Source organism: Mobula birostris, chromosome 22, assembly GCF_030028105.1.
Source record: "Mobula birostris isolate sMobBir1 chromosome 22, sMobBir1.hap1, whole genome shotgun sequence".
NCBI classification, from domain to species: Eukaryota; Metazoa; Chordata; class Chondrichthyes; order Myliobatiformes; family Myliobatidae; genus Mobula; species Mobula birostris.
Window position 1 is genome coordinate 18,812,686 of NC_092391.1, and position 27,951 is coordinate 18,840,636.

General features: G+C 43.8%; 1 protein-coding gene across 5 annotated transcripts in view; it reads right to left on the reverse strand.

The window, feature by feature from the left end:
• Positions 1 to 14,040: 14,040 nt before the first annotated feature.
• Positions 14,041 to 27,951, reverse strand: part of LOC140186215 (adenylate kinase isoenzyme 1-like) — a 173,256-nt gene continuing 159,345 nt past the window's right edge. For all 5 annotated transcript variants that reach the window (XM_072240199.1, XM_072240203.1, XM_072240204.1 and 2 more), the window contains 2 exons: positions 19,311 to 19,502; positions 14,041 to 16,691 (listed from right to left, as the gene is read on the reverse strand). In XM_072240199.1, coding sequence (XP_072096300.1) covers positions 16,623 to 16,691; positions 19,311 to 19,502 — 261 coding nt within the window. In that variant the 3' untranslated portion in view covers positions 14,041 to 16,622. The remainder of the gene's footprint in view (positions 16,692 to 19,310; positions 19,503 to 27,951) is intronic.

Genomic DNA, 27,951 nt, shown 5'->3' on the forward strand with positions numbered 1-27,951 from the left:
CGAGTGAAAACCGTAGAATTTCAACAGTTCCCTTGAAATACTCAAACTAGTCTGTCCAGCACCAACAATCATTCCACAGTCACCTATATCACATTTCTTCCACCATTCTGATGTTCGATCTGAACAACAACTGAACCTCTTGACCATGTCTGCATGCTTTTATGCATTGCGTTGCTGCCACTTAATTGGCTGATTAGATATTTGGGCATGTAATAAAGTGAGGAAGGAAGGAAAATTGATGCCTAGGATTTACCAGATTCTGCGTGGAGAGCTATTAGGAAATAATGGGTAAACGTGGGAGTATTGAACAGATTCTACATGTGTCCTAATTTAGGATGGTTACTGACAAAGGCATTGCAGACTCAGGTTGTACTGGATAGAATTTCAAGACTCGAGGGATCCAGGAAAATTAATTAAGGAACAGATAAAAACAAAATAAAAATCTTATATGTTTTTTAGCTCATTCCCAACGTTGATATTTTCAACACAAAATAATCTGCATATGCTGGGGTCAAAGCAACACTCACAACATGCTGAAGGAACTCAGAAGGTTGGGCAGCATCCGTGGGAAAGATCAGTCGACGTTTCGGGCCGGAACTCTTCGTCAGGACTGTAGAGGGAAGGGGCAGAGGCCCTATAAGGAAGGTGGGGGGAAGGTGGGAAGGAGAAGGCTGGTAGGTTCCAGGTGAAAAACCAGTGAGGGGAAAGATAAAGGGGTGGGGGAGGGGAAGCAGGGAGGGGATAGGCAGGAAAGGTGAAGAAGGAATAGGGGAAAACACAATGGGTAGTAGAAGGAGGTGGAAACATGAGGGAGGTGATAGGCAGCTGGGGGAGGGGGCAGAGTGACATAGGGATAGAGGAAGGGAGGGGGAGGGAATTACTGGAAGTTGGAGAATTCTATGTTCATACCAAGGGGCTGTAGACTACCTAGATGGTATATGAGGTGTTGCTCCTCCAACCTGAGTTTAGCCTCATCATGGCAGTAAAGGAAGCCATGTATGGACATACCTGAATGGGAATGGGAAGCAGAGTTGAAGTGGGTGGCTACTGGGAGATCCCGTCTGTTGTGGCAGACGGAGCGGAGGTGCTCGATGAAGCGGTCCCCCAATCTGTGTCGGGTTTCACCGATGTAGAGGAGGCCGCACCAGGAGCACCGGATGCAATAGATGACCCCAACAGATTCGCAAGTGAAGTGTTGCCTCACCTGGAAGGACTGTTTGGGGCCCTGAATGGTGGCAAGAGAGGAGGTGTAGGGACAGGTGTAGCATTGTGCTTACAGGGATAAGTAACAGAAACTGGAATTATATTAAATATAGTTATATTCAACATGATTGGGATTAATTTTCATTTCCTCTTCTAGTTTCCCTGTGGTTGGAGTTTTGTCATTTCCAGTAAGTGATGGTGAGTCAGCAGAAGGCTTTGAAATCACATCCTTCATCCGTGACTGTGGCAACAGGCGCACTCTGAAGCTGATTTATATTTGTGTGTCAAATGTACACTGCAGGTACCGTGTATCCTATGCCGTAGGGTGACGTGCACCTCCCCAAAAATGTAACTCACGCGTTGCGGCGACGCAGACCGCAACAACTGTGATTGGTCCGGTTGGTAACATCTCACTTCTTCTTACGCATTTACGGTTGCTTTTCTTCGCCATGTCTGTATGCTGATGCGAGATAAATGGTTGGAGACGATGAACCAAATTATCAAATCTACCTGCCAACATCCCTAAATATTTGAAATGCATTTCCTCGTCCATGACTCTCACAAAGAAACTCAGCACAGTGGCATAGAAACCCCACCGCCAATTAGCGTTTTGGCGGTGAATTGCAGAGCGACGCAGACACAACTACACATGCTTGCTACAGCGTAGGGCTACACGAAAGTATAAATCAGGCCTACGGTGTAGCCTGTACGCACAAGTATAAATCAGCCTTGAGGAAGCTTGCATAGTCTTCGGGAGGACGTACAAACTCCATCTAGTGGTTAGCATTGAACTGAGGTTTCTGGAGTTGGCGTACGGTGTGCCATCCCGTTAACCCTCCAGATTCCATTACTGAGCTTGTTGTGAATATAGATGTTGTGTCTTGTAACTCCAGAAACTATTCGAAGGAAAATCACAGGAGTCAGGGATGCATGTTTGCTTATTTTTTCTTTTAGTGAGATGCACACATACGACATGGTAGTGTAATGACACTTGCCACTCACGTACAGACTACGAAATGAAGTCATCACCCTGACACAGTGGTGTCAAGGAAACAACCACTCTCCCAATGTCACAAAAACAAAGGAGCTGGTGGTGGACTACAGGAGGAACGGAGACAGGCTAACCCCTGTAGACATCAATGGATCTGGGGTTGAGAGGTTGAATAGCTTTAACTTCCTCGGCATAAACATCACCGAGGATCTCACGTAGTCTGTACATACCAGCTGTATGGTGAAAAAGGCACAACAGCACCTCTTTCACCTCAGATGGTTGAAGAAGTTTGGTATGGGCCCCCAGATCCTAAGGGCTTTCTACAGGGGCACAATTGAGAGCATCCTGACTGACTGCATCACTGCCTGGTATGGGAACTGTACCTCCCTCAATTGCAGGACTCTGTAGAGAGTGGTGCGGACAGCCCAGCGCATCTGTAGTTGTGAACTTCCCACTATTCAGGACATTTACAAAGACAGGTCTGTAAAAAGGCCCTGATGGATCATTGGGGACCTGAGTCACCCCAACTACAATTTGTTCCAGCTGCTACCATCCGGGAAACGGTACCGCAGCATAAAAGCCAGGACCAACAGCCTCTGGGGCAGCCTCTTCCACCAGGCCATCAGACTGATTAATTCATGCTGAGACAACTGTATTTCTATGTTATATTGATTATCCTGTTGTACATAATATTTACTATAAATTACTATAAATTGCACTTTGCACATTTAGACAGAGACGTAAAGTTTTCTACTCCTTATGCATATGAAGAATGTAAGTAACGAAGTCAATTCAATTCAATATAACCCATAATGATTAAGTAAACAATATATTTACAATATTACTCAAATGTTACTGAAATGTTAAACACCTCACAGTCATCACTGCTTAGCTATAAACTCTATCTCGATATCTCAACTATATGCACAATATACTATATACAGTACTATATATATATATAGACATCCACAGCATGGTAAATTTTAAATTGTCCCTTAATTTGCCTCAGTATACTCCTTCTGAGATTGGGATTGAGGAGATCCAAGCACGAGTGCAAGGAACGACCCAGGAACAATACAGCCAATGGGTTGTCGGTTGTGGAGTGTGATGCATTGCGATATGCAAGGAGGAGGTTGGGGAGCTTCTGATGCAGTGTTAGTGTAGTGTGTTCTGCTGACATCGCTCACAGTGTGTTCTTTAGACTCTGGACAAACCTTTCCACCAAGCCATTTGTAGCTGGGTGGTATAGTGCAGATGTAGTATGTCTTATTCCATTCACTTTCAGGAATGACTGAAACTGTTCCACAACAAACTGCAGTCCACTGTCACCGACTAAGTGTTTCTGGAACACTAGTTCTTGAGCAGGGACTTCTCAATACATCAACAGTGTGTGGGGCTGTAGTGGAAGCTATTGGGAACACTTTATAGCTGTGTCAACAACTACCAAGAAACTTGTGCCCATGAATGGTCTGGCAAAGTTCATATGAATCCTCTGCCAAGGAAATGCAGGCCATTCCCAGGGACAGAGAGGTTCTGTTGTTGGCATCTAAAAGACGTGTTGACATCCTACATAATGTACGGCAAGCTGCTCGATTTGCTGCTCTATCCCAGGCCACCAGACAAAGCTTCAAGCCAACACGTTCATTTTGACCATGCCTAGATGACCAGCATATAGCCCCTCCAACACTTCAGCCCTCAGCTTGGATGCTACAACATTAGGGAAAATACTTCAAGAGGAGTGTCCTCATTTGTAAATTTTTCAGGTGTTTCCTTTTCCAAGGGTAAACAGGACAATCCATCAGCATTTCAATAGACAATAGACAATAGGTGCAGGAGTAGGCCATTCGGCCCTTCGAGCCAGCACCGCCATTCACTGTGATCATGGCTGATCTTCCACAATCAGTATCCAGTTCCTGCCTTATCCCCATAACCTTTGATTCCGTTATCTTTAAGTGCTCTATCCATTTCTTTCTTGAAAGCATCCAGAGACTTGCCCTCCACTGCCTTCTGGGGCAGAGCATTCCATATATCCACCACTCTCTGGGTGAAAAAGTTTTTCCTCAACTCCGTTCTAAATGGCCTACCCCTGATTCTTAAACTGTGGCCTCTGGTTCTGGACTCACCCATCAGCGGGAACATGCTTCCTGCCTCCAGCGTGTCCAAGCCCTTAATAATCTTATATGTTTCAATAAGATCCCCTCTCAGCCTTCTAAATTCCAGTGTATACAAGCCCAGTCACTCCAGTCTTTTAACATATGACAGTCCCGCCATCCCGGGAATTAACTTGTAAACCTACGCTGCACTCCCTCAATAGCAAGAATGTCCTTCCTCAAATTTGGAGACCAAAACTGTACACAGTACTCCAGGTGTGGTCTCACCAGGGCCCTGTACAGCTGCAGAAGGACCCCTTTGCTCTTATACTCAATTCCCTTTGTTATGAAGGCCAGCATGCCATTAGCTTTCTTCACTGCCTGCTGTACTTGCATGCTTGCTTTCAGTGACTGATGTACAAGAACACCTAGATCTCGTTGTACTTCTCCTTTTCCTAACTTGACTCTATTTAGATAATAATCTACCTTCCCGTTCTTACCACCAAAGTGGATAACCTCACATTTACCCACATTAAACTGCATCTGCCATGCATCTGCCCACTCACCCAGCCTGTCCAAGTCACCCTGCATTCTCATAACATCCTCCTCACATTTCACACTGCCACCCAGCTTTGTGTCATCGGCAAATTTGCTAATGTTACTTTTAATTCCCTCATCTAAATCATTAATATATATTGTAAACATGAAGAGTGGTCCTCTTGAGCTTTATCTTGTAATTGTGTCCTCTAGGAAACAGAGCCTAAATCTGCATTTGTGCTGCTGTTGTTAGTGGAACACCCTTCTGTGGATTGAAAATGGACATTAATGCCTGATAATCAGTAATGAGTGTAAGCTCTCTCTCTCATACAAGTACTGGTGGAAACGTATTTTGGTAGATTCTGGTTTCACACCCAAACCAGAATCAAGGCCACTCTGTCAATCTGTGTGTAATTTTTCTCTGCAGTGGTAAAGGAACATTAGGCAAAGGCAATGAGGCGTTCACTTCTTTCACTCATAACGTGACATGACAGCACCTATACCATAAGGTAAGGTGTCACAGGCAGGCTTCATGATGTTTGAGTACAGTCTCTGAGATCACCATTTCCTTTGCCTTTTGGAAAGCCACCTCACACAGCTTTGTCCATTGCCATTCCTTCACAATTGTGACATGTCCTTTGGCCTTGAGGTACCCACCACTGCTGGAATTTTCTCAGCACACTTGTGTAAATCTTGCACGTCAATGTTGTGACCACAGTAAGTGATGCTTGGTTTAAATAATTCGCACTTGTTGCATCCTGCTCTGAGCCCATTATCTTTCAATTGTCTTAACTCTGCCTTAATATTTTGGAGATGTTCCTTGTCATCCTCAACAGTAGCAATGATGTTAATGATGTGACTGAGTGCCTGGGCAGCCTTGCAGTCCATACTTTCTGCCAGAGTGCAGGTGCAAATGCTACTCCAAAAATAAGCCTATTATAACAATAAATCCCCTTGTGAATGTTTATGGTGAAAAAGAAACTTTGGACTCTTCTTCCATTTCCATCTGTAGTTAAGCCTCAAGTCCACTTTGCTGAAGTTTTTCCCTCCAGAAAGGCTTGCAAAGATGTCCTCAATCCAGGGCAGAAGATAATTGATCTTCTTTCAGTACTACATTAATGGTGACCTTAAAATCACTACAGATCCTGACAGACCCATTCTTCTTGGCTGATGGGACCACTGACATTGCCCATAGGCTCCACTCAACTTTGGAAAGAATTCCTTCAGCCTAAATGTGAACTAGCTCACTGGATATTTTGTCATGGATGGTATAAGGAGCCAGATGAGATTTGCAAAACTTGGGTGTGACATTTTCATTTAAAACTATCTTATGTTTGATATGTTTGAGTTTTACAATACCATCCTTGAACACTGCCGTTGCATCATCCAGTACCTTTCACTTCAGTTGACTCAGTTGCGGGGATGTGGCAAGCAAAAGGTGGATGGATCACCAATCTAGTTGTAGTTGAGTCAGCCCATGCTTGTCCTTCTATTTTTATCACATACAAGCCCAATCTAGCCGGTAGGTTGTTGCATTTCACTGTTACAAATGTCATTCCCACAAGAGTTACCTTTTCTCCAGTACAAGTTCTTAGTTGGACATCTGCAGGTTTCAGTTCAGTATCTTTGAAATGCTGTTCACTCATTTTGTGGAATGACTGAAATAGCTGAGCCAGTGTCCAATTCCATTTTAATTAATTTGCTGTTCACTTCTGGTGTAAGCCATATTGCTTGTCTGTTGTCAGTTTTCACATTTTAAATCTCAAGGCCACTCGTGTCATTAACAGATATTTCATCAACAGCATGCAGAGCAGTGCTCTTTTTGAAATTGCAACTTGACTTTTTATCTTTGGCTCTTCCACATGTACTCCATTTATTTTTATCTACCCCAGATGCTCCTTATATGTGCCCTAGTTTGTTTTAGTTTCTGCAAGGTTGCCCTTTAAACTTGCATTGGCCTGGTGTATGTGACCGCTGCCACAACAGTAACACAATTCGTTTGGCCAGACTGGGTTCTGTTTAGATGTTGCAATTTTGTTCACACTCACTTTCATTCCTGGCTGCAACTCTGTTGTGTTTCTGTCGGCCTTTTCTATTGATAGTGATTTCAACTGCTCTTTTAAATGTACGCTGTGCCCCAGTTAGGAACCATTTTCATCGCTTTCTTGCAAGATTATACAAACTAAACAGTCTCTCAGTGCATCATTAAGCCCATCACTGAACTGACAATGCTCAGACAATTTCTTCAGTTGAGCTATGTAAGCTGAAGTGGACTCCCCTTCCTTTTGATTCAGCTTATGCAACCTAATATGTTGTGCAATCAGCAATGGCTTTGCTTCTAAATGTCACTGTCTTACTTTCACAATTATCAACAAAGCTCATTTCGGTTGGTTTGGTCAGAGTAGTTAAAGTTCTAAACAAACTGTATGCTTTTTCCACCTATCATGCCCAGCAACACTGGCGCTCATTTCTCATTGGCCATATCACTTCCTTCAAAATACTGCCGAATTTGTTCAGTGTACATCATCCAGTTATCCGTTGTGCAAAAGAATGCACCTAACTTTCTGACGTAGCCAGCCATTTCTGCTTTGTTCATCTTTATTATTATTACCCAGTATTCACTGTTTATGAACGCATGAATTTCGTCCATTTTCTGCTTCTTTTTAAACTTGTCCATCTCTCCCCCCCTTCCAAAGAAACATGTTCTGTAATTTTTTTTCCTCAAACATCTTTCTCTCCCCCTCCTAAGAAATAAAAACGTGTTGCACTTAACTCAAATGGCTTCTTGCTGCATTTCAACAGGGAGGTAGTCATCTCAAGTTAGTTTTAAAACCTCCTTGTCACGACAGTTATGTTTTGTAACTCCAGCAATGAATAGAAAGAAAAACACGGGAACCAGGGATGCATGTTTACTCGCTTTTTCTTTACTGAGACGCGCACATATAACGTGGTGGCATAATGACATATGCCATTCACATTCTTCTAACCCATAACGTAAACAAAGAAAGAATACTTGATCAAACAATATATTTACAATATTACTCAAATATTCCTGAAATATTAAATATTAGGTCATTCAGTTCTTTGAACTTGCTTGCAAGGTCGAGTTTTCAAGTCCATGCCAGGGACTGGAAGTTGGAGGCTGGTGTGGGTGAGGAGGTGGATGGGTTGACGTGTGGGAATTGGGCTTGTTTTGCTGTTGGTTATTTGTTCTGTTGTCGTTGTTGCTGCTTGCGTTTGTTCTAGTGAACATCATGGACATGCCAGAGTGTTTGGAGACACTTGCAGGCTGCCCCCAGCACGTCCTTGGCTGTTGGTTGATAATCCAAATGGTACATTTCACTGTATTTTCTGAGAAATGTTTTCCCTGTATCCAGCCTGTTGAATCCTGTCAGAAGTTTGTATATTTTAATAAGATCTTCTCCCTTTCTTCTAAACTAGAGGCTCCCAACCTGGGGTTCATGGACCCCTCGGTTAATGGTAGAGGTCCATAGCATAAAAAAGATCAGGAACTCCTGTTCTAAAGTTTGATGAACATGCATACAGTTGACTCAATTTCACCTCATACAGTAGTCCCACCATTTTAGAGGTCAAACAAGAACATTTGTAGCAACCCCTCTACAGCAAGTATATACTTCCTTGGGTCAGGAGACCAAAACTGCACACTTTATTCCAAGGCTCATTAAATTGTACTATGGTATCCTTGTCTCTGTACTGAAAACTTCCTACAATGAATGGCCAATGGACTATTTACCTCCTTAACTCTTGCTGTCATACACATTTGCTTTCCGGGACTGGCAGTTGAAATATTTAAAGGATATTAGGACAGATAAATTGTAGGAAAGATTTAGAGCAGGGGTTCCCAACTTGGGTCCACTGATCCCTTGGTTAATGGTATTGGTCCATGGCATAAAAAAAGGTTGGTAATGCCTGGTTTAGAGGGATATGGGTCAATTGTAGGCAACCGGGACTAGCTTATTTGGGCATCTTGATCAGCATGGACGAGGTGGGCTGATGGGTTTGTTCTGCACTCGATTACACTGACCGTAAAACTCTGAGAACACCAAGAGAATTTGCACATTTATGTTTCCCAGTCTATCTCCATTTCAATAAGATTCTGTCTTTCCACTTTTCCTACTTGAGGAGAACTTCAAAACTACCTTACACTGCACCAGCTATGCATTTTCCAGTCACTCAACTTTGACAACTCTTTGCATCCTCCTCAAAACTCCAACCCCCATGCAATTCTTTATTGTTGGCAAATTTGGGTTCCATGATCCTAATCTTTGGTATATATCACAGATAGCTGTAACCCAGACACCAATGCTTGTAGTATCCCATTAGTCATTGCCCTGCACCTTAATATTCCCCTTCTGTTTCTAGTTTGTTAATCTGGGGAATATATTACCCTCATTTCTTTAGTGTGGTGAATCTGTGCAATTCATTGCCCCAGATGGCTTTGGTGGGCAAGTCATTGGATATATTTAGAGCAGAGGTTGATAGGTTTTTTATTAATAAGGGCTTCAAAGGTTACATGAAAAGACAGAAGAATGGGGTTGAGAGGTTATGTCAACCATTCGATGGGCGGAATGGACTAATTCTGCTCCTATGTATTATGGTCTTATTTCATGTACTTTAATTTTGCAAATTTATCTATTAAGTAGTAATTTTTTTCAAAGCCCTTTGATATTTTAAATTCACCACATTTACTCATTCTAACTTGGGCATTTTGCCAATTAGCTTCCCAAAATACTTCAGTAGGATTACCAAACATAACTTTCCATTCATAAATCCAATACTGTAGGTGATACACACTCACGACAGGCGGAAGGGAATTTTCTTGTATGCCTCACTCTGTGATGCAATGCCCCTAAATGCCCAAGTAATGATGAAAGGCTAACTACTCTCTACTTCTCTGTGTTCTCCCTTCCATCCTTTTATAATATTGCAGCTACATTTGCTGCCCTTCAGTCAGCAGAGTGAACAGTGGCCTCAAACACGGTGACTGGCAAAATGAGCCAAGTAAGGAAAAGGATGTCTCATATTTATTAGCACCTGTCGCAATTCCGGGGATTTGTGTATTTTCCTCATTGGGTGGGGTCAGTATAGTATTTCCCAGACACACCACATCAGACCTCAGCAGAGTTAGACTGGCTCAGTTCTTTCCCATCTGTCACGCATTTACATGTCGTAATGTGGAAAATGCTAATTTGTCCCAAGTCCAGCTTCACGAAACAACAGCAAGTTACAAGCAACACTGAGAATGCGGGAGGAAGTCAGCAGGTCAGTCAGCGTCCATGGAGGGAAGGGAAGGGAGACCAAAGCCAAAGTGGAGGTGCAAAGCTGGCAGGTGATAGGTGAGACTATGTGAGGGGGAAGGTAGGTGGGTATGGGAGGGGGAAAGCAAGGAAATGATCTGAAAAGCTGGGAGGTGACAGGTGGAAGAAGTAAAGGACTGAAGAAGAAGCAGTCTGAGTGGAGAGAACAGTCAATCATTGACTAAAGGAAATGAGGTGGGAAACCAGAGGGAGGTGATAATATATGATGGGTTTGACAGAGAACTGACAACCACGATGTCTGTGCTAATGGAGAAATGTCCAAATTTGCGGAATGTAGCCAAGATACGGTCCCAGAGTTCGAAGATGTTTGACATAGGCAACAAGGACTACAACAGTGTGCTTTCTGAACTGAGACTGGGGTGGTCATGAGGGTGGGGGAGCAGAGGATGGGTGAGAAAGCCACCAGAATGAGGGAAGACAAAGGGCACGGTGGGGTGCTGAGCAGAGGAGAGTGGTTGCCAGAGGTTAGAGCAATCGGCATTCATGCCAGCAGCTTGGAAACTAAGAGCAAGTTACAAGATCAAAGTACTGTTTTAGTCACGAGGCTGAGAGTTGGAAGGTATCCAGGACAGCAGTAATGATCCCCTGTTTGCCCTCCAAATGGAATCTTTCATGGTCACTTCACAGAACTGAAAGTCTCCGTTCAGAAAGCAGCAACCTCAGCACAGCAGTAATTTCTGGTTGCCATTGTTTCTTTTGTCAGCCACCTCCGACCTCCGGGGTTGCAGCTTGGCGGCACTCAGCAAATCTGGACAATTCTCTATCAATAAAGGCAGTCTGGTCATCAGCTCTCTGTGACAGACTGCTGTATGAGGGAGTGATCTCATTGAAAACTACCAAATATTCAAAGGCCTGGACAAAGTGGATGATGAGAGATTGGGGGAGCCTAGGACCAGAGGTCACAGCCTCAGAATGGAGGGATGTCCATTTAGAACAGAGATGAGGTGGAATTTCTTTAGCCATAGGATGGTGAATTTTTGGAAGGCATTGCCACAGATGGCTGTGGAGGCCAAGTCTTTGGGTACATTTAAAGCAGAGCTTGATAGGTTCTTGATTAGTATAGGTGTCAAAGGTTACAGAGCGAACGCAAGAGGACAGAGTTGAGATGGACAGTAAATCAGCCATGATGGAATGGTGGAGCAGAATCAATTTGCCCAATGACCTGATTCAGTTTCTGTGTCTTATGGTCTTCCACTTATCACCATCTAGGTTCTCACAATCATGCTCTGTAATTCCTGTTACTCCTCTGAAGTTATCAGTTGCTTGTTGGACTTTTCTCCACGACAATCTCTTGAATCCAATACTATTAGCAAAAGTGCAAACAACAGCAATTCTGCAGATGCTGGAAATTCAAGTAACACACATCAAAGTTGCTGGTGAACGCAGCAGGCTAGACAGCATCTCTAGGAAGAGGTGCAGTCGACGTTTCAGGCCAAGACTTAATGTCCTGACGAAGGGTCTCGGCCTGAAACGTCAACTGCACCTCTTCCTAGAGATGCTGCCTGGCCTGCTGTGTTCACCAGCAACTTTTATGTGTGTTGCTATTAGCAAAAGTGGCTGTTCTACCTCTACCAGACAGGCCAGTCTTGAAGCAAGCAGTAACCATGAAAATGAAGTCAAAGCAAGCCTTATGATGAAATATCACTTTAGTTGATTTGTTTTGTTTCAAAATTTCTGGAGAACAATTTGCATCAAAAAATGAACAGAAGTAAACAGCAGGTTCTGAATCATCTCAGTACAGGTTGTGAGGAGAGAGCATGCACCCTGTCGTTCATTTTGGCTTTTCAGAACCAAACAACACCAGCCTCCAGAATGACTGAAAGGATGGGGATATTGTTTCTTGAAAACAAGAAACTCGGTTAGCAATCCAACTTCCAACAAGATGAAAAGCTCCTGAGTATCAGGGATTGTTATTGGAGGCAGCCATTTTATGAACCAGGTTCTCAGTGCATTGGCAGACCCTGATAAGGCACAGTTTTGTTGCAAAATTTTAAACTGACCTGTATTGTACCTGTAGTGCATGGGCCAATTTAAGGAGCTGCAGGTATCTCCGGTGGCTGAAAAGGTTTAGTGTACTCACTGCATCAGATTTGTGTGATGACCCCACCTCACCCTGCCCCCGCCCCCCAAACTCTTATTGCAACAGATGAATCCAAGATAAAGATCTGCCATTATTCAGAACTTTCACATCAGGTGTCACCCCAGTAACAAGCACAAAACTCTGGAGCAGCGTCTATGGAGGGGAGTAAACAGTCGATGCTTCAGAAGACCTTTCATCAGCATCGGAAAGGAAGGGGGCAGAAGGTGGGAGAGGGCAAGCAGGAGAAGGCAGCAAGTGATAGGCCCACCGGGCAAGGTGGAAGGTGGGTGGGTGAGGATGGAGGGGTGAAGTACAAAGCTTAGAGGTGATAGGTGGAAGAGGTAAAGCGCTGAAGGAATCTAATAGTGGACCATGGAAGAAAGGTGAGGAGACAGGGAACAGGAGGGACATGATGGACAAGTACAGAGATGAGAAGGGCTGAGAGAGTGATCAGAATGGGGAATGGATAAAGAGAGGAGGGAGAGGGAAGAAATTACCGGAAGTTCGAGAAATCGATGTTCATGCTATCAAGTTAGAGGCTACACAGAAGGATTATTGGTTGTTGCTCCTCCAGCCTGAGTTTGGCCTCATCATGGACAGTTGTGGACTGATGAAGGTCTTGGCCTGTTTAATCCCCTCCATATCCCCTGCCTGATGTGCCGAGTTCCTCCAGCATTTTGTGCATGTTCCTAAAGATGTCCTGTATCTGCAGAATCTCTTGTCTTTAAGATTACATCCCAGAATGCTTTATTGACAACTTCTGAAGTGTCTTGGAAAGCAAAAATAGAAATGCAGTTGCCCAAAATCTGAAATAAAAATAGAAAATGTTCTAAGTACTCAGCAGGTCAGGCAGCATCTGCAGAGACAGGCACAGAGTTAACAATTCAGGTTGATACCTTTCATTCCAACTCAACACAACTCTTCAGATTTTTTGGAGATACCCATTGGTTGTTTGTCTCAGTAAGCGAAAAAAAATGCAGGTGCTCTTTCATAAAAGCTGAGAGGATTTGTATTCTAACCAGAGTGGTTTGCTTACTATGGGACTTTCCACAGAAGTCACAAGGACAGCAAATAACATGGAGACTCCGCAGGTGGATGGCAATAAAAACAGAGATTCTACCGGATGGTAGAACAGATTTGGGGAGTGGGGGGTGAACAGCCCAAACTCTGTTCCTATGTTTTTCAGAGGTATCTGTCAAAATAGAAACAGATTTAACGAGTGGCATTCCACAGCCCTGTGTAATGATATAGATTACCAATGACAGCAACATGACGCAGAAGTGGATTCATACAACTCCTCAGATGAAACGTTCTTGGATTTCTCTCATCCATCAACTGATTCCATAACGTTTCTTTCCTAATAATACTGAACATAGCAGGCTGAAAACCAAACTGGGGTACAAAGGCCTTAGGAGAGACAGTAAAGGAAGAGGATATTGTAACATTTCCATTTAAAACAGGGGTCCATGGCACAAAAAAAAAAACAAGATTGGGGACCCCTGTTCTAAAATCAGTATAATGCTTTGACCACAGCCACAACCTGAGTGTAGTATTCTCTCACTGTGCCTCTGCGTTTCTCCAAGGCAGTAGTCTACTGCCCATTTGAAGAGTTGCATTCAGGTTGGCATTCATTATGTAACATCCCGGGCTCCTTTGGCCTCAGAGTCTCAAGAGAAGTGGCCTTTTGCAAGGATTCTATTTCTCAGCGAGGTGCATTGATGGAAATAGAGGGCAGTTTTGCTAACGCAGTCCAAAAGCCAAGCATGTCAAGTCATTACACAGAAGCTTCATTCAACACACTGAGGTCAGTTCTGTTTTATTAAATTTACATTCAGTCACCTCCTCCAAATCACCCATCAGTTGAGGCTCCAAAAAAATACTGGTACAAGTTTAGGTTTGCAACAGTATTAGAAAAACAATATTGCTGATTTGTTTGTCAACAGAGAGAGGGAGAGAGAGAGAAGTAAAGTATCTACAATTGGCTACAACTTTTATGAATCATCATTGCTTTGGATAAATGTGTAATATTTGGTGAGGTACAAACACAATGATGGACTAGTGTGAAGTTTTTAACAATTGAATGAAGAACAGTAGTTGGGAATTGAATGGATAACAAGAGCAAAATGCTCATTTATCAATAACATATGCCATGTTTTTGGAAAAATAAACATTCTATGTTTAATTTTGATCAGAGACCAAGAACTCCTCCATCTTCACCAAGTCGCCTATTAAAATACTGCACAGGAAACGTACACCGAAATGCAACCACTTTAAGAGTAAATAGAAAGATGATGATGCTCATCATAAACACTAAGAATTCCACAGATGCTGGAAATCCAAAGGAAAACACAGGAGGATCAGCAGAACAGGCAGCATCCGTGGAAGCGAACAGTCGATGTTTCTGGCAGAGGAGGCTGCAGCTGTTGAATGTCCTTAACGACTCACGTGGCAAAGACATATCCAGACTCCAAATACTGCAACAAATATACTGTAGCTCTTCTACATAAAAATTTTGCAGACTGAACTCTCTGGTGGGCTGTGCCCACACAGTAAGGCTGTCAGGTTTAGTTTCCTGCACCTGATTCTCAGAGCATGCTAGCACAGCAGGGATATACTGCATCCGGTCTTCAATTCGCAAGCCCCAGAATTTCAGACAGGTTACTAATGCAGTAAAGTTAATATTTTGATCACTTTTTTAAACAAAATAAGCACTGACATTGAATCTTGAATAGAGTAACAGACAGGAGTAGTTGTGAGGAGCACAGGTCTGGGAAGATGGAGAGGATCGGACGTAGACTACTGACACAAGGTGCAATCTTCACAAAAGCTGGAGAATGCCACCTTTCGTTAATGTTGAGAGGATTTGTATTTGAACTAGGATTGTACTCTGGAACTTCACACAAAAGTCACAGGATGTGGAGCCAAGACAGGTGGATGGCTCTAAAGTAGGGATTTTACAGGATGGTGGCACAGGTTGGTGTGGGTGGGGGGGGGACAGAACAGTCAACCTCTGTGGTTCCCAAGTCCACTTTGAATTTTCTGGCTGGTCTTAGCTCTGGGACAGGCCGTCTCAGGAAAGTCCCTCATGTTTCAACTCATCACTGAGTGGCCCTATTGGGCATTTGTCTTTGGTGCACACAGGTATGGATTATCTGGCTATCTCTGCTTTCATCTGTAACTGATGAAAACCCAGCAGTTTGTTAAGGTGATTTCTCCCACCTGAAGGAAAAACCAGAGTGTAAGGAGAGTGATATTTTAAGTTCCCGGACAAGACTCTTTAAGATGAAATAAATGAACAAACATAATGAAAGTAAAAGAAATGGAAATAGTAAAGGCACAAGGCACACTGTGCCCAAATGGTTCACATTATTTCAGTTAAATATTCCAATCATAACCATTCTAGGAGCTACAGAACATTTTGTATGGTAAATTTTAAGTTAATTGTAAGGATACAGGGGGCACAAATTCCTTATCTATACGTGCTCAGCCTTTGATATTTTGGCTCATGTGTAAAGTGCTCTGGTTCTGAAATTCAGTTCACCGACCTTGATTTTGGAAACAGAGCACATCACACGCATACACACATTACTCTCTCACAAGGGACAAAGGTTAAAGTTGTACCCTGTAGTAGCTAACGCATTAAAAAAGCCTCCTCTAGCAGCTGCCAGATCCAGAGCTCAGAGGAAAGCTAATCTGTGTGAAGCTTTCGTTCACAAGTCTACTGCTGATGAAGAAAAGAGATCAGTTTAACATTCTCAGCCAGTTTCGTACAAAAATATAAATGCAGCCTGGCGTAGAAATCACTGCTTCATAATGTGCCAAAAATAACATGAGTTACAGAAGATACCCAAAAGTGACCTCAGCAAACTGTCTTGGGGAGCAAAATAATGACTGATGGTATTTTCTGTTGCTAATACTTCTTGATAGATAATCTATCAGTTTCAAACTTATCAATACCTGTGACATATCTGAACTCATCTCTCTTCTGGCTCGATATAGGGCCTTGGAATGCAAAGCAATGACATGTGGGATTGAATTGTGGCTCATTGTGGTGGGTTCATCTTAGCATCAGATGGTGGTTAAACCCCCATTCTCCTCTCCAGACAGTGTTTCACAGCCCAGTGTTGGTGACACTATTTCATTGGATATTCAGTGACCCCAAATACTGACAGTGACCGCAAACAACGCAGAAATAGATCACAACAGCTTCTCAGATGAAAAAATCTTGGACTGCCAGCCACCTGTCAAATTAACCAATAATGCTTCTTTCTTTGTAACATTTGTCCGTGATTGGTTGAAAGTTAAATGGTTAAATGGGGGGAGGGAAATAAAGGCTTTGCTAGGGAGCAAGGGGAGAGGAGGAGTATTTTTTAGTCTTCTGATCACTTCAATGCATCAAGGGCGGTCGCAACTTGAGCGAAGACTTCATCCACTGTGCCCTCTGCGTTTATCTAATGTGTCAGGGAGGAAGAAAAGCAGTCAGTAATTGAGGAAATTGAGAAATCCTTCTTTAAAGGTACTTCAATACAATTCCGTGCTACTACCAAAAACCCCACGCCTCCATGGCCCCTGCCCTCTCCTGAAGTACCCGTAGGCTCGATAGGTGGCATTCCCCAATACTGGACTCAGCGTTTGCTGATACGCGAGTGCTAGCTTATGACTGTGAGAACTCTGAATTACTCTAAAACTCTCCTAAAAAAACACACACAGGCTGTTTGGCTGGAAAATTACAGGTAAAAGGTTGCTTTGCCTTTCCAGGGACTGATGGAAGAATTGTTACTGGCACATTGCCCCATGTCTCATTAGGTCAAGGTCTGCCAGTGCAGCTTAGAAACGGCTTCACCAGTTTATTGACTTTATGAGAATGGCTATCAATTCTACTGAGATGGCAGCTGCAATTCCTTTTGGAACTATGACCCAAGTGTCCCTGGCATGGCTGCCTACCATCAGCCTGAAACCATTAAGGAGCTGGTGTCACTAAGGGACTTCAGAGAATTATGACTATGATGTCAACAGCATACAGTCTATCTGTATAGAAACATCATGACATCGTTGCACTGCAATGGACCTCATTTTTTTCTGTTCTTTCTTATAAAAGTTGTGCACTACTTACACTTTGCTTGTAAATGCTGCTTATGAGAAGCTAAGTGCTGATGTAAAATTAGCTTTACTGGTCACATGCACATCGAGGCATAGAGAGAGATGTGCGGTTTGCGCCAAATCAGATCAGCAAGGATTGTGCTGGGTGGCCTGCAAATTTTACATGCTTCCGGCACGAACATGGCACGCCCACTTTGGTCTTTGGAACGTGGGAGGAAACTGGAGCACCTGGAGGAAACTCACGCGGACACAGGGAGAACGCAGAAGCTCCTTACACGATCAAACCTCGATCTTACAGCCGGTGCTGTAAAGTAGTGACGCTATCGGAATTCAGTATTTCATAGTGCTTCTGTGTACATGTGACAATAAACTGGACTTTCTCCTGTATTTTACCCCCTCTGGCCCCACGCAGCAGTAGGTCTCTTATCTGCTTCCAGTCTTGCACCAATCCTGCCTCTCTACAGGACGGTCTCCTCCCTCCCAGTCAAACACGGTCTGTGTACCAAGCTAACCTCCAAGGACAGGGCAGCAGCCAATCACACTGGTGCCACTGCCCTGCCTACCTTGCTAGACCATCAGGGGCGGTTGCACCTCCATCCTCTCAAAACAACACAAGAACTACAGTGAACCGTCCCGACAGCAGGAAAGGCCTTTCGCTGCAATTTACCGTCCCTGCAGGACTTGTGTGCATCCAGGACGAAGAAGCGGGCAGGAAAAATCATTGCAGACACCACAACCCAGCTAGCAAACTGCCTTTTCCAAAAGCTCCCTTCTGGAAAGTGATATAAGGCTATTAAAACTAAAACTATGCCATCTAAAAAAATTCTTTGCCCAGGCAGTTAATCTGGTCAACCATTATTTTTAGCTATTCCCTCACTTACTTTAGCCACTGCACTGTAAGTACTTTAAACCACTTTTCATAATACTTTTTTACATTGTAAACACCGATGTTATTTACGTAGTTCTGCACATTTTATTCCATCACACGCTTCACCATATTTTATATAATTCTTTAATCTTTATAATAGTTAAATGTTGCTTTTTGTTGCACGCCACACCACAGTAAACTCCCGATACATGTAAATGTATGTGGTGAATAAAGTTGCTCTTTGATCCTCGATATGAAGGACTATGGTGTTGACCGAGGATTTATAAGCACTCACTGGGCCACTATATGTCTTACTAACTTAACTACTTTGCTTAGGGTTGGAGGGATTGAGATGTTCCCAGGGCAGATTTGTGACCCATTACGTGCTTTCTCCCCATTTCACTCCCTTCTCCCCCCACCCCCCCGCCCCCAGGGTTCATGGAGTCAGTGGGAAATCACCCAATGAAAACTACATACTAAAGCAAGGCAACTGGGCATCAACTCTCAAACAAGAGAAAAATCTGCAGATGCTGGAAATCCAAGCAACACATACAAAATGCTGGAGGAACTCAGCAGGCCAGGCAGCATCTATGGAAAAGAGTACAGTCGGTGATTCGGGCCGAAACCCTCTGGAGTCCTGGCGAAGGGTTTCAGCCCAAGATGTCAACTGTCGATCTTTTCCATAGATGCTGCCTGGCCTGCTGAGTTCCTCAGCATTTTGCGTGTGTGTTGCTGGGCATTAACTCTGTTACTTTGGGGATTAACCAGCACTTGCCACCCTCCAGTATCTCCATCATTGGGACCATTCCTCTAGCGTGATGGAAGTGACACCTGGTTCTGCTCTTTCCAAAGGAAGGGCCTCTACAACAGCAAAGAAAAAAACTGGATTGAGCAGATTTCCCTTTAAGGGTTATTGAATTCTCATTTAAACTCGTATTTGGATAACTCAACCCAGTCTCCAAATGCCCAGAGTTTACCCTTGACTTGGCCACTATTTTACACAGTTTACTGACTTGCTGAGCCATCTAGTATTGAACTGAATGGACCTGAGGAAGTCTGCCCTCAGTAGGTTCTCCTCTAGTTTAGAGGCAGCATTGCTCACCTTCCTGATGATGTTCCTGCTTTGATAGTAATTGATGACAGGTTCTGTTGCTTTGTAATATGTTTCCAGACGTTTTGTGATGGTTTCCTCGTTGTCATCAGAGCGCCCACTGGTTTTGCCCCGCTCCAGGAGACGTTTGATCATCGTCTCCTTCCCTGCATCAATATACAGGAGCAAGGTAGGTGGTCCGATCTGCAGAGTGGGGAAAGCAGAGAAGCAACCAATCAGACAAAGTGCTGTCATCAAAGTGCAAACTCTCACTCCTCTCGTCTTGTGTTCCACACAGGCAGATACATTAGGGGAGTAGCGAACGAGAGGATCTCCCAGTACCACCCACTTCAACTCTGCTTCCCACTCCCATTCAGATATGCCCATACATGGCCTCCTCTACTGCCATGATGAGGCTAAACTCAGGTTGGAGGAGCAACACCTCATATACCGTCTAGGTAGACTCCAGCCCCTTGGTATGAACATAGAACTCTCCAACTTCCAGTGATTCCCTCCCCTATCCCTATGTCACTCTGCCCCCTCCCCCAGCTGCCTATCACCTCCCTCATGGTTCCACCTCCTTCTACTACCCATTGTGTTTTCCCCTATTCCTTCTTCACCTTTCCTGCCTATCCCCTCCCTGCCTCCCCTCCCCCACCCCTTTAGCTTTCCCCTCACTCGTTTTTCACCCGGAACCTACCAGCCTTCTCCTTCCCACCCTCCCCCCACCTTCTTTATAGGGCTTCTGCCCCTTCCCTCTACAGTCCTGACGAAGGGTTCCGGCCCGAAACGTCGACCCATCGTTTCCACGGATGCTGCCCGACTTGCTGAGCTCCTCCAGCGTGTTGTGAGAGATACATTAGGGGCATTTAAGATGGACACATGGATGATAGAAAAATGGAGGGCTATGTAGGAGGGAAGGGTTAGATAGATCTTAGAGTAGGTTAGGAGGTCAGCACAACATCCTGGGCTGAAGGGCCAGTACTGTGCTGTAATGCTCTACGCATGTGTCGCTTGAAATCTACAGAATTTATTTTATGTATCAAAATAAACTTCATTCATGGTCAAAAATCATTTACAAGAATAAACCACACAATGCTTTTTCACTCTTACATTCATAGTTAACGCTTTAAGTAGTGTTTTGTTACATTCTTCAAAACCAATAGGCTGCTGCCTCCTGGGGTGATGCTTTAGTAACTGAGGGGCTTCCTCACCCAACCCAGCCCCTCTCTGTCAAAGTCCAAAGTACAGTTACTATCAAAGTATATATACATTGTACAACCTTGAGATTCGTCTCCTTACAGGCCGCCACGAAACAAAGAAATTCAAAAAAGAACCCATGAAAAAAAGCTTGTTAACCATCCAGTGTGCTGAGGTAAAACAAAATCATGCAAACCATAACCGCAAACATCAAATTGAATTGACTTCATTACTTGCATCCTTCATACTGTATACATGAGGAGTAAAAATCTTTGTTACTTCTCCATTTAAATGTGAAATGTGCAATTTATAGTGATTAGAATAAAATTACGTACAACAGGACAGTCAATATAACAGAGAAATACAACTGTATCATCGTGGATTAATCAGTATGATGGCCTGGTGTCCCGGAGCCTGTTGGTCCTGGCTCTAATGCTGCTGTACCGTTTCCCGGATGGTAGCAGCTGGAACAGTTTGTGGTTGGGGTGACTCAGGTCCCCAGTGATCCTTCAGGCCCTTTTTACACACCTGTCTCTGTAAACATCCTGAATAGTGGGAAGTTCACATCTACAGACGCGCTGGGCTGTCTGCACCACTCTCTGCAGAGTTCTGCAATTGAGGGAAGTACAGTTCCCATACCAGGCAGAGATGCAGCCAGTCAAGATGCTCTCAATTGTGCCCCTGTAGAAAGTCCTTAGGATCTGGGGACTCATACCAAACTTCTTCAACTGTCTGAGGTGAAAGAGGCGCTGTTGTGCTTTTTTCACCATACGGCCGGTATGTACAGACTACGTGAGATCCTTGGTGATGTGTATGCTGAGGAACTTAAAGCTGTTCAGCCTCTCAACCCCAGATCCATTGATGTCTATAGGGGTTAGCCTGTCTCCATTCCTCCTGTAGTCCACAACCAGCTCCTTTGTTTTCGCGACATTGAGGGAGAGGTAGTTTTGAATTACACAAAAAGTGTTTTGAACCGAAGTCCACACCCACGGACCCTCAGCTAAGTGCAGAGCTGAGTAAACGTCACGGAGCAGCGAGCTAAACTAGCCTCGGGCCCCGACACCCTGACCTTTCCAATCTGTCCCGGTGCCTAAATCATCTTTGAAACATGGGGTTCAGACACTTTGAGATGCCCTGGGGCCTGGACCTCACTTGCTCGATTCTCCGACTCGGCCCGGCGCTAAAATCATCGCCCAAACATGGGGTTCAGTCACCTTGATGTGAAGCACTCTCTATACTGTGGTGCTTCCCCGCCAATGCTTTGTGGTGGCTGCACCAAGCTTCTGTGCATCTCTCAGCACGTACTCCTAAAGGCTGGGAACCTACAGAACCCACCTGAGGGGTAAGTTGGCTCCACCTTCCTACGGCTCATAAAGACTCGTCTGGTTTATTTAATTTGTGACTTTGATATCCCTTAGGGTACAAGGGTAGAAGCATTCCCACATTTAATAGCTACCTCAGGCACAACTTTCACAACACCCACAGCACATACTGTGAAAAGAGTGAAGCTAGTTCTGCACTGGCCCGTCAAGCAGTCCCTGGACAGGTACAAATCCCTTTGCACTAAACAACTCAGATACTGCACCACATGGCCATTGTCTTTATCTGCGTCCCTATGACTGGCCTCAAACCTCACCTCGTTCCTCACTGTACCAGTGCCTACAGAGTGAACCCTTGCCCCTTTCAGCCAGCCTCCCTTCCGAAGAGAACCAGCTACTTAAACATGGAGGTTCTTGCAGACAACTCGCCCTCATCTCATGAGTCCTGATGCAGGACCGTGCCCCGAAACGCTGATAATTCCCTTCCCCTCTGCAGGGGCTGTGCAGCCCACTGAGTTCCTCAAGCAGCTTTTATTTGTTAAGATCAGGGGCTCCCAACCTGGGGCTCACTGGCCCCTTGCTTAATGGTATTGGCCCATGGCATTAAAAAAAAGGCTGGGAACCCCTCATTTAGATACAGGCCCTTCCAGCCAATGAGCCTGCGCCGTCCAGTGACACCCATCTGACCAATTAACCTACTAACCCGTACGTCCTCGGGTGGGAGAAAACCAGAGCACCTGGCAGAAACCCACATGGGTTTATGTTCCAGATCCCTGCATCTAGTGACTTGTCACTCATCCTCATCCGAGCTCCACCTGCACTTATTTGCCACCAGAGGGAGATATGGCAGCAAACCAGGAACAGCAACCCTGCTTGAACTTACTTGGCCCTCCCTAATTCAGCTAAGGTTACCAAGTACATCAACTTCTGCTTATTATGGAACTAAGTAGAAACTGTGAACATGGCACAGGAAGGTACTGTCAACCAGCAACCAATAAGATACAGTGTCAGCCCTACTTTAACCTTGAGGTAGAGTTTTGACCCTGCAATTATTAAGGGACTACGTATCATATTCTAGCAGTGCAAGTGAAGTAATTATCACAGCTGGATTTAAGAGTCATTAGTGACTTTTGGAACTACTCTATTATCCTGTGTTTAAGCTGCTTTTGCATGCCACATATTGAAAATGTAGCTTGGAATTCACTTTCATCTTTTGTCAAAAGCCTATTAAGGCTAATCTCATTTTCCTGGATTCACTTCATTAAGTATATCAGGGGAAAACTGGAACATAATTTTAGATTTCAAAAAAGCCACAAAATTACTGAGCAGCATTGAGTGCTCCTGTTCCAAGGGCCGCATTATACTGGAGTCACTTAATAACAAGGAAGAAGGGCCTGAACATTGAGTTGTAGATTTGTTACGCACTGAAAAAGGCCATTCAGCCCACTCACTCTGCCTGGCTTCCAGCAGAGCAATCCCATCAGCCCCATTTCCCCTACTGTTTACCAACACACTGAAAATTATTTTTTCCTTGCCAGCTTATACAAGTCCTCTTTGAAAGGGACTTTGTGAATTCCAAATCCTTACATTGGTATACTACCACCCCAAATTTTAAATAAGGACCTTAGAAATGAAACAGATTTGGCCAATTGACCCTGCCAATCTGAGATCATGACTATCTTTTACCTTAGTGGCAACTCCTTGTTCTCCAATTCACCTAACATCCAAAAAGCCATCAACATTTTGTATACATTCAGTTCAAAGTTCAAGATCAATTTATTATCAAATTACATACTATTTTTAGGGGCATCCGTTGGATTTGCGCCTTGGAAGGTTTCCATGGCACAGGCCTGGGCAAGGTAGTATGGAAGACCAGCAGTTTCCCCTGCTGCAAGTCTCCCCTCTCCACGCCACCAATGTTGTCTAAGGGAAGGGCATTAGGACCCATACAGCTTGGCACAGGTGTCATCGCAGAGCAATGTGTGGTTAAGTACCTTGCTCAAGGATACACACGCTGCCTCAGCCAAGGCTCGAACTAGCGGCCTTCAAATCACTAGACGAACGCCTTAACCACTTGGCCACGCGCCAACGCTACATACTACATATCACCATATACTACCCTAAGATTCTTTTGATTTCAGGAATTCACAGTAGAACAAAGAAATACAATAGAATCAAAGAAAAACTGCTTACAAAGACTGACAAGCAATTGATGTGCAGAAAAAGACAAACTGCAAATACAAAAAATATTAATAAGTAAACAGATATTAAATAAACACAGAGAAAATGAATTTTAGAATCTTTGAAAGTGAGTTCTTAAGTTGTGTTCAGTGATCAGTTCAGTGTTGAGGTGAGTGAAGTTACCTACGCTGATTCATGAGCCTGATGGTTAAATGGTCATAAATGCTCCTGAAGCTGGTAGTGTGGGACCTGAGGCTTCCTTACCGATGGCAGTAGCATAAAGAGAGGGCAGCTCAGTATCTGAGCTGCCACAGGTCTGCTCAATGGAGAATTGCTTAAGGCCATGACTTCTAGTTCTGGATAGCGGACCACTGAATTACTGGAAATATCAACTCTACATCAGTGATGTCAAGCTCCCTATGAATTGTGTAAGTCCCTTTGCTTTGAACTACGTTAGCTCTTGTTATGCTTTCTATACTAGTCATTATGTTGTGCATTTCTATTCAAGTCTCCTCTCAATCCTCCAACAATGTCCTGAAAATGAAAACAGCAGTGGAAGATCCAAAGTTAGCAGGTAGATACCACTTGCTTAAAACATCCTAGGAATTCAGAGGAAATATCTTCACTGACTAAACAGTGAAAACCACCATCGCAAGGGGCAGCTGAGACACCAATGGAAACATTAGACCCACAGTGCGGGTGAGAGTTAGAGGAGATGCAGATGCTGGAAATCTTTTCCCACAGGCACAGTCTGACCTGCTGGGTATCTGCAGCATTTTCTGATTTTATTACAGAGAATATAAGAATAATTCAGAGTCAGAAGAGGCTTAATAAATTCAATTCAATTAAAGAGAATTGAAGATGGCACTGGCTCTGCTGTACATTCAGGGCATGGTTAATACTCTAACAAACTTCTACAGATGCACCAGTGGAAGTATCCTGACTGGTTATATCATAGCCTAGCATGGCAATTCCAATGCACTGCAATGTCAGAGGCTGCAGAGAGTAGTGGACGCAGCCCTCTCCACCAGTGACGTCATCTACAGAAGGTGCTTCCTCAAGGAGGCGGCTTCTAATCATAAAGGATCCCCCAATTTCCAGACCATGGTCTCTTCTCCCTCTATTGTCAGGCAGGAGGTACAGAGGCCTGAAGTCCCACAGAATTAGGTTCAGGAATGTCAGGTTTCCAACAACCATCAAGTTTATGAACTGACATCAACTGTGGTGAAGTATTTTGAGAGGTTGGTGATAAAGCACATCCACTCCTGCCTGAGAAGCAACTTGGATCCACTCCAATTTGCCTACCGGCACAACAGGTCCACAGCAGATGTCCTTTTATTGGCTCTTCACTCAACCCTGCAACACCTGGATAGTAATGATGTAACATCAGGATGCTTTTTATCAACTACAGCTCCGCATTTAATACCATCATCCCCTCAAAACTAATCAATAAGCTTCAAGACCTTGGCCTCAAAACCTCCTTGTGCAATTGGATCCTCAATTTCCTCACTTGCAGACCCCACCCCAGTCAGTTCAGATTGGCAACAACACCTCCTTCACAATCTCCCAGCACAGGTGCACCACAAGGCTGTATGCTTAGCCCCCTGCTCTACTCGCTTTACACCTATGACAGCTCTAATGCCATATTTAAGTTTGCTGACGACACACTATCGTTGGCCAAATCAAAGGTGGAGACGAATCCGCATATAGGAGGGAGATTGAAAACCTGACTGAGTGGTGCCACAACAACAACCTGTTACTCAATGTCAGCAAGACCAAGTAGCTGATTATTGACTTCAGTAGGAGGGAGCCAGTCCTCACTGGGGGATCCGAGGTGGACAGGGTCAGCAACTTTAAATTCCTTGGTGTTATCATTTCAGAGAACCTGTAAGTACAATTACAAAGAAAGCACAGCAACACCTCTACTTCCTTAGAGGTTTGTGAAAATTCGGCATGACATCTAAAACTTTGACAAACTTCTACAGATGTGTCATGGAGAGTATAGTGACTGGTTGCATCACAGCCTGGTACGGAAACACCAATGCCTTTGAATGGAAAATCCTACAAAAAGTACTGGATACAGCCCACCCCAGTACAGGTAAAGTTTTCCTCACCATTGAGCATTATCTACATGAAACACTATCGCAGGAAAGCAGCATTCATCGTCAAGGACCTCACCACCTAAGTCAGGTTCTCTTCTCACTGCTGCCATCGGGAAGGCGGCACAGGAGCCGCAGGACTCACCCCACCAGGGTCAGCAACAGTTATTACCCCTCAACCATCAGGCTCTTGGGGATAACTTCACTTGTCCCATCACTGAACTGTTCCCACAACCTACATACTTACTTTCAAAGACTCTTTTCATCTCATATTCTCAATAGTTATTGCTTATTTATCTATTATTATTATTTCTTTTTTTCTTTTGTATTTGCACGGTTTATTCTCTTTTGCACATTGGTTGTTTGTCCACCCTGTTGGGTGGCGCCTTTCATTGATTCTGTTATGGTTCCTGGACTTACTGAGCATGCCCGCAAAAAATGTATCTCATTATGTACTTTGATAATAAATTTACTTTGAGCTTTGAGCAACCCTAACCCGACCTCAGCAATGGAACATCACAGGCCACCTCTTGCACTACTCTGGACATGTCTCTGATAGTGCAAAAAGAAAAGGGCACTGTCTGTCTGTCTGTCTCTCTCTCTCTCACTGCCCTGAATAATTGATGAGTAAGTTATATTCTGCGTGATGTTCGCACCTACATGCCTGTGATGTTGCTGCAAGTAAGTTTTAATTGTACCTACACTCCAGCATACTTGAGCATACAACAATAAACGCAACGTGGCTTAAATTGACTTGGATTCCACAGGATTCCTCCAGAGGCAGAGTATAAACAACTCCCATCTGTATATGTCACCACCTTCAGCAATTCTCTTCATTTCCGGGTTAAAGTTAAGCACGGAGAAGGAATCCCAGTGAAATATTATAGAAAACACCATTGATAGATGTTTATTTAAAAACTTAAGAGATACAGTGCAGAACAACCAATGGGCATCACCCACCCATCAATCTACCTATTGAACACCAGCCTAATCACAGGACAATTTACAATGACCAATTAACCTAGTAACCAGTACAACTTTGGACTCAGACACCCTGAGCTGTATAGTGTCACTCTAACTGCTAGATTAACACCAGAGGCACCCCTGTGGCATTGAAACTAATAAAACCCTTCAGAAATATACAAATGACTCCTAGATTCCTACTCCAGACAGAGGGCACTTCTCATAAATATTCTCTAAATATTTTCTTGCAGGCATTTACAGTAAAACGAAGGAATACTTTGGTCCTATTGTATTTCTTTGTTTTACTGTGAATGCCTGCAAGAAAAACTCAGGGTAGTAAATGGAGACATATATGTACTTTAATAATAAATTTACTTTGAACTTTGAAATATTTCTATCATTCCTTCTCAAGACTCCAGATCTCCCTTCACTACCCAATCCTACTCAGATACTAACAGACAGAAGGAAACAGAAAATACTGAAGATGCACTGCTTGAAGGCCTGAACTGTTAATCCTTGTTTCACTTTCCACAGGTTTCCAGTATAGGCAGTGGTTTTGGTTTTCACTGATGGCAGAAACTGTAAAGGAGCCCCCTTAACTTTAGTCCAGAGGTGAAGGGAATTGCTAAGGAAGGCACCATATAGAGAACGAGAGGGGAATTGTCTACCAATCCGCTGCTGGAGAAAGCCAGTGGAATTTGAGTTACTTCATACAGAATTTATTGTTGTGTGCACTAGTATTGCGAGGTACAGTACATTGACAAAACTTGCTTGCAGCAGTATTGCAGACATATAGTACTGTGCTTTTGTCTTAGGCACCTATTCATAGCTAGGGTGCCTAAGACTTTTGCATACTACTGCCCTAATTTTATATATTGTACTGTACTGTTG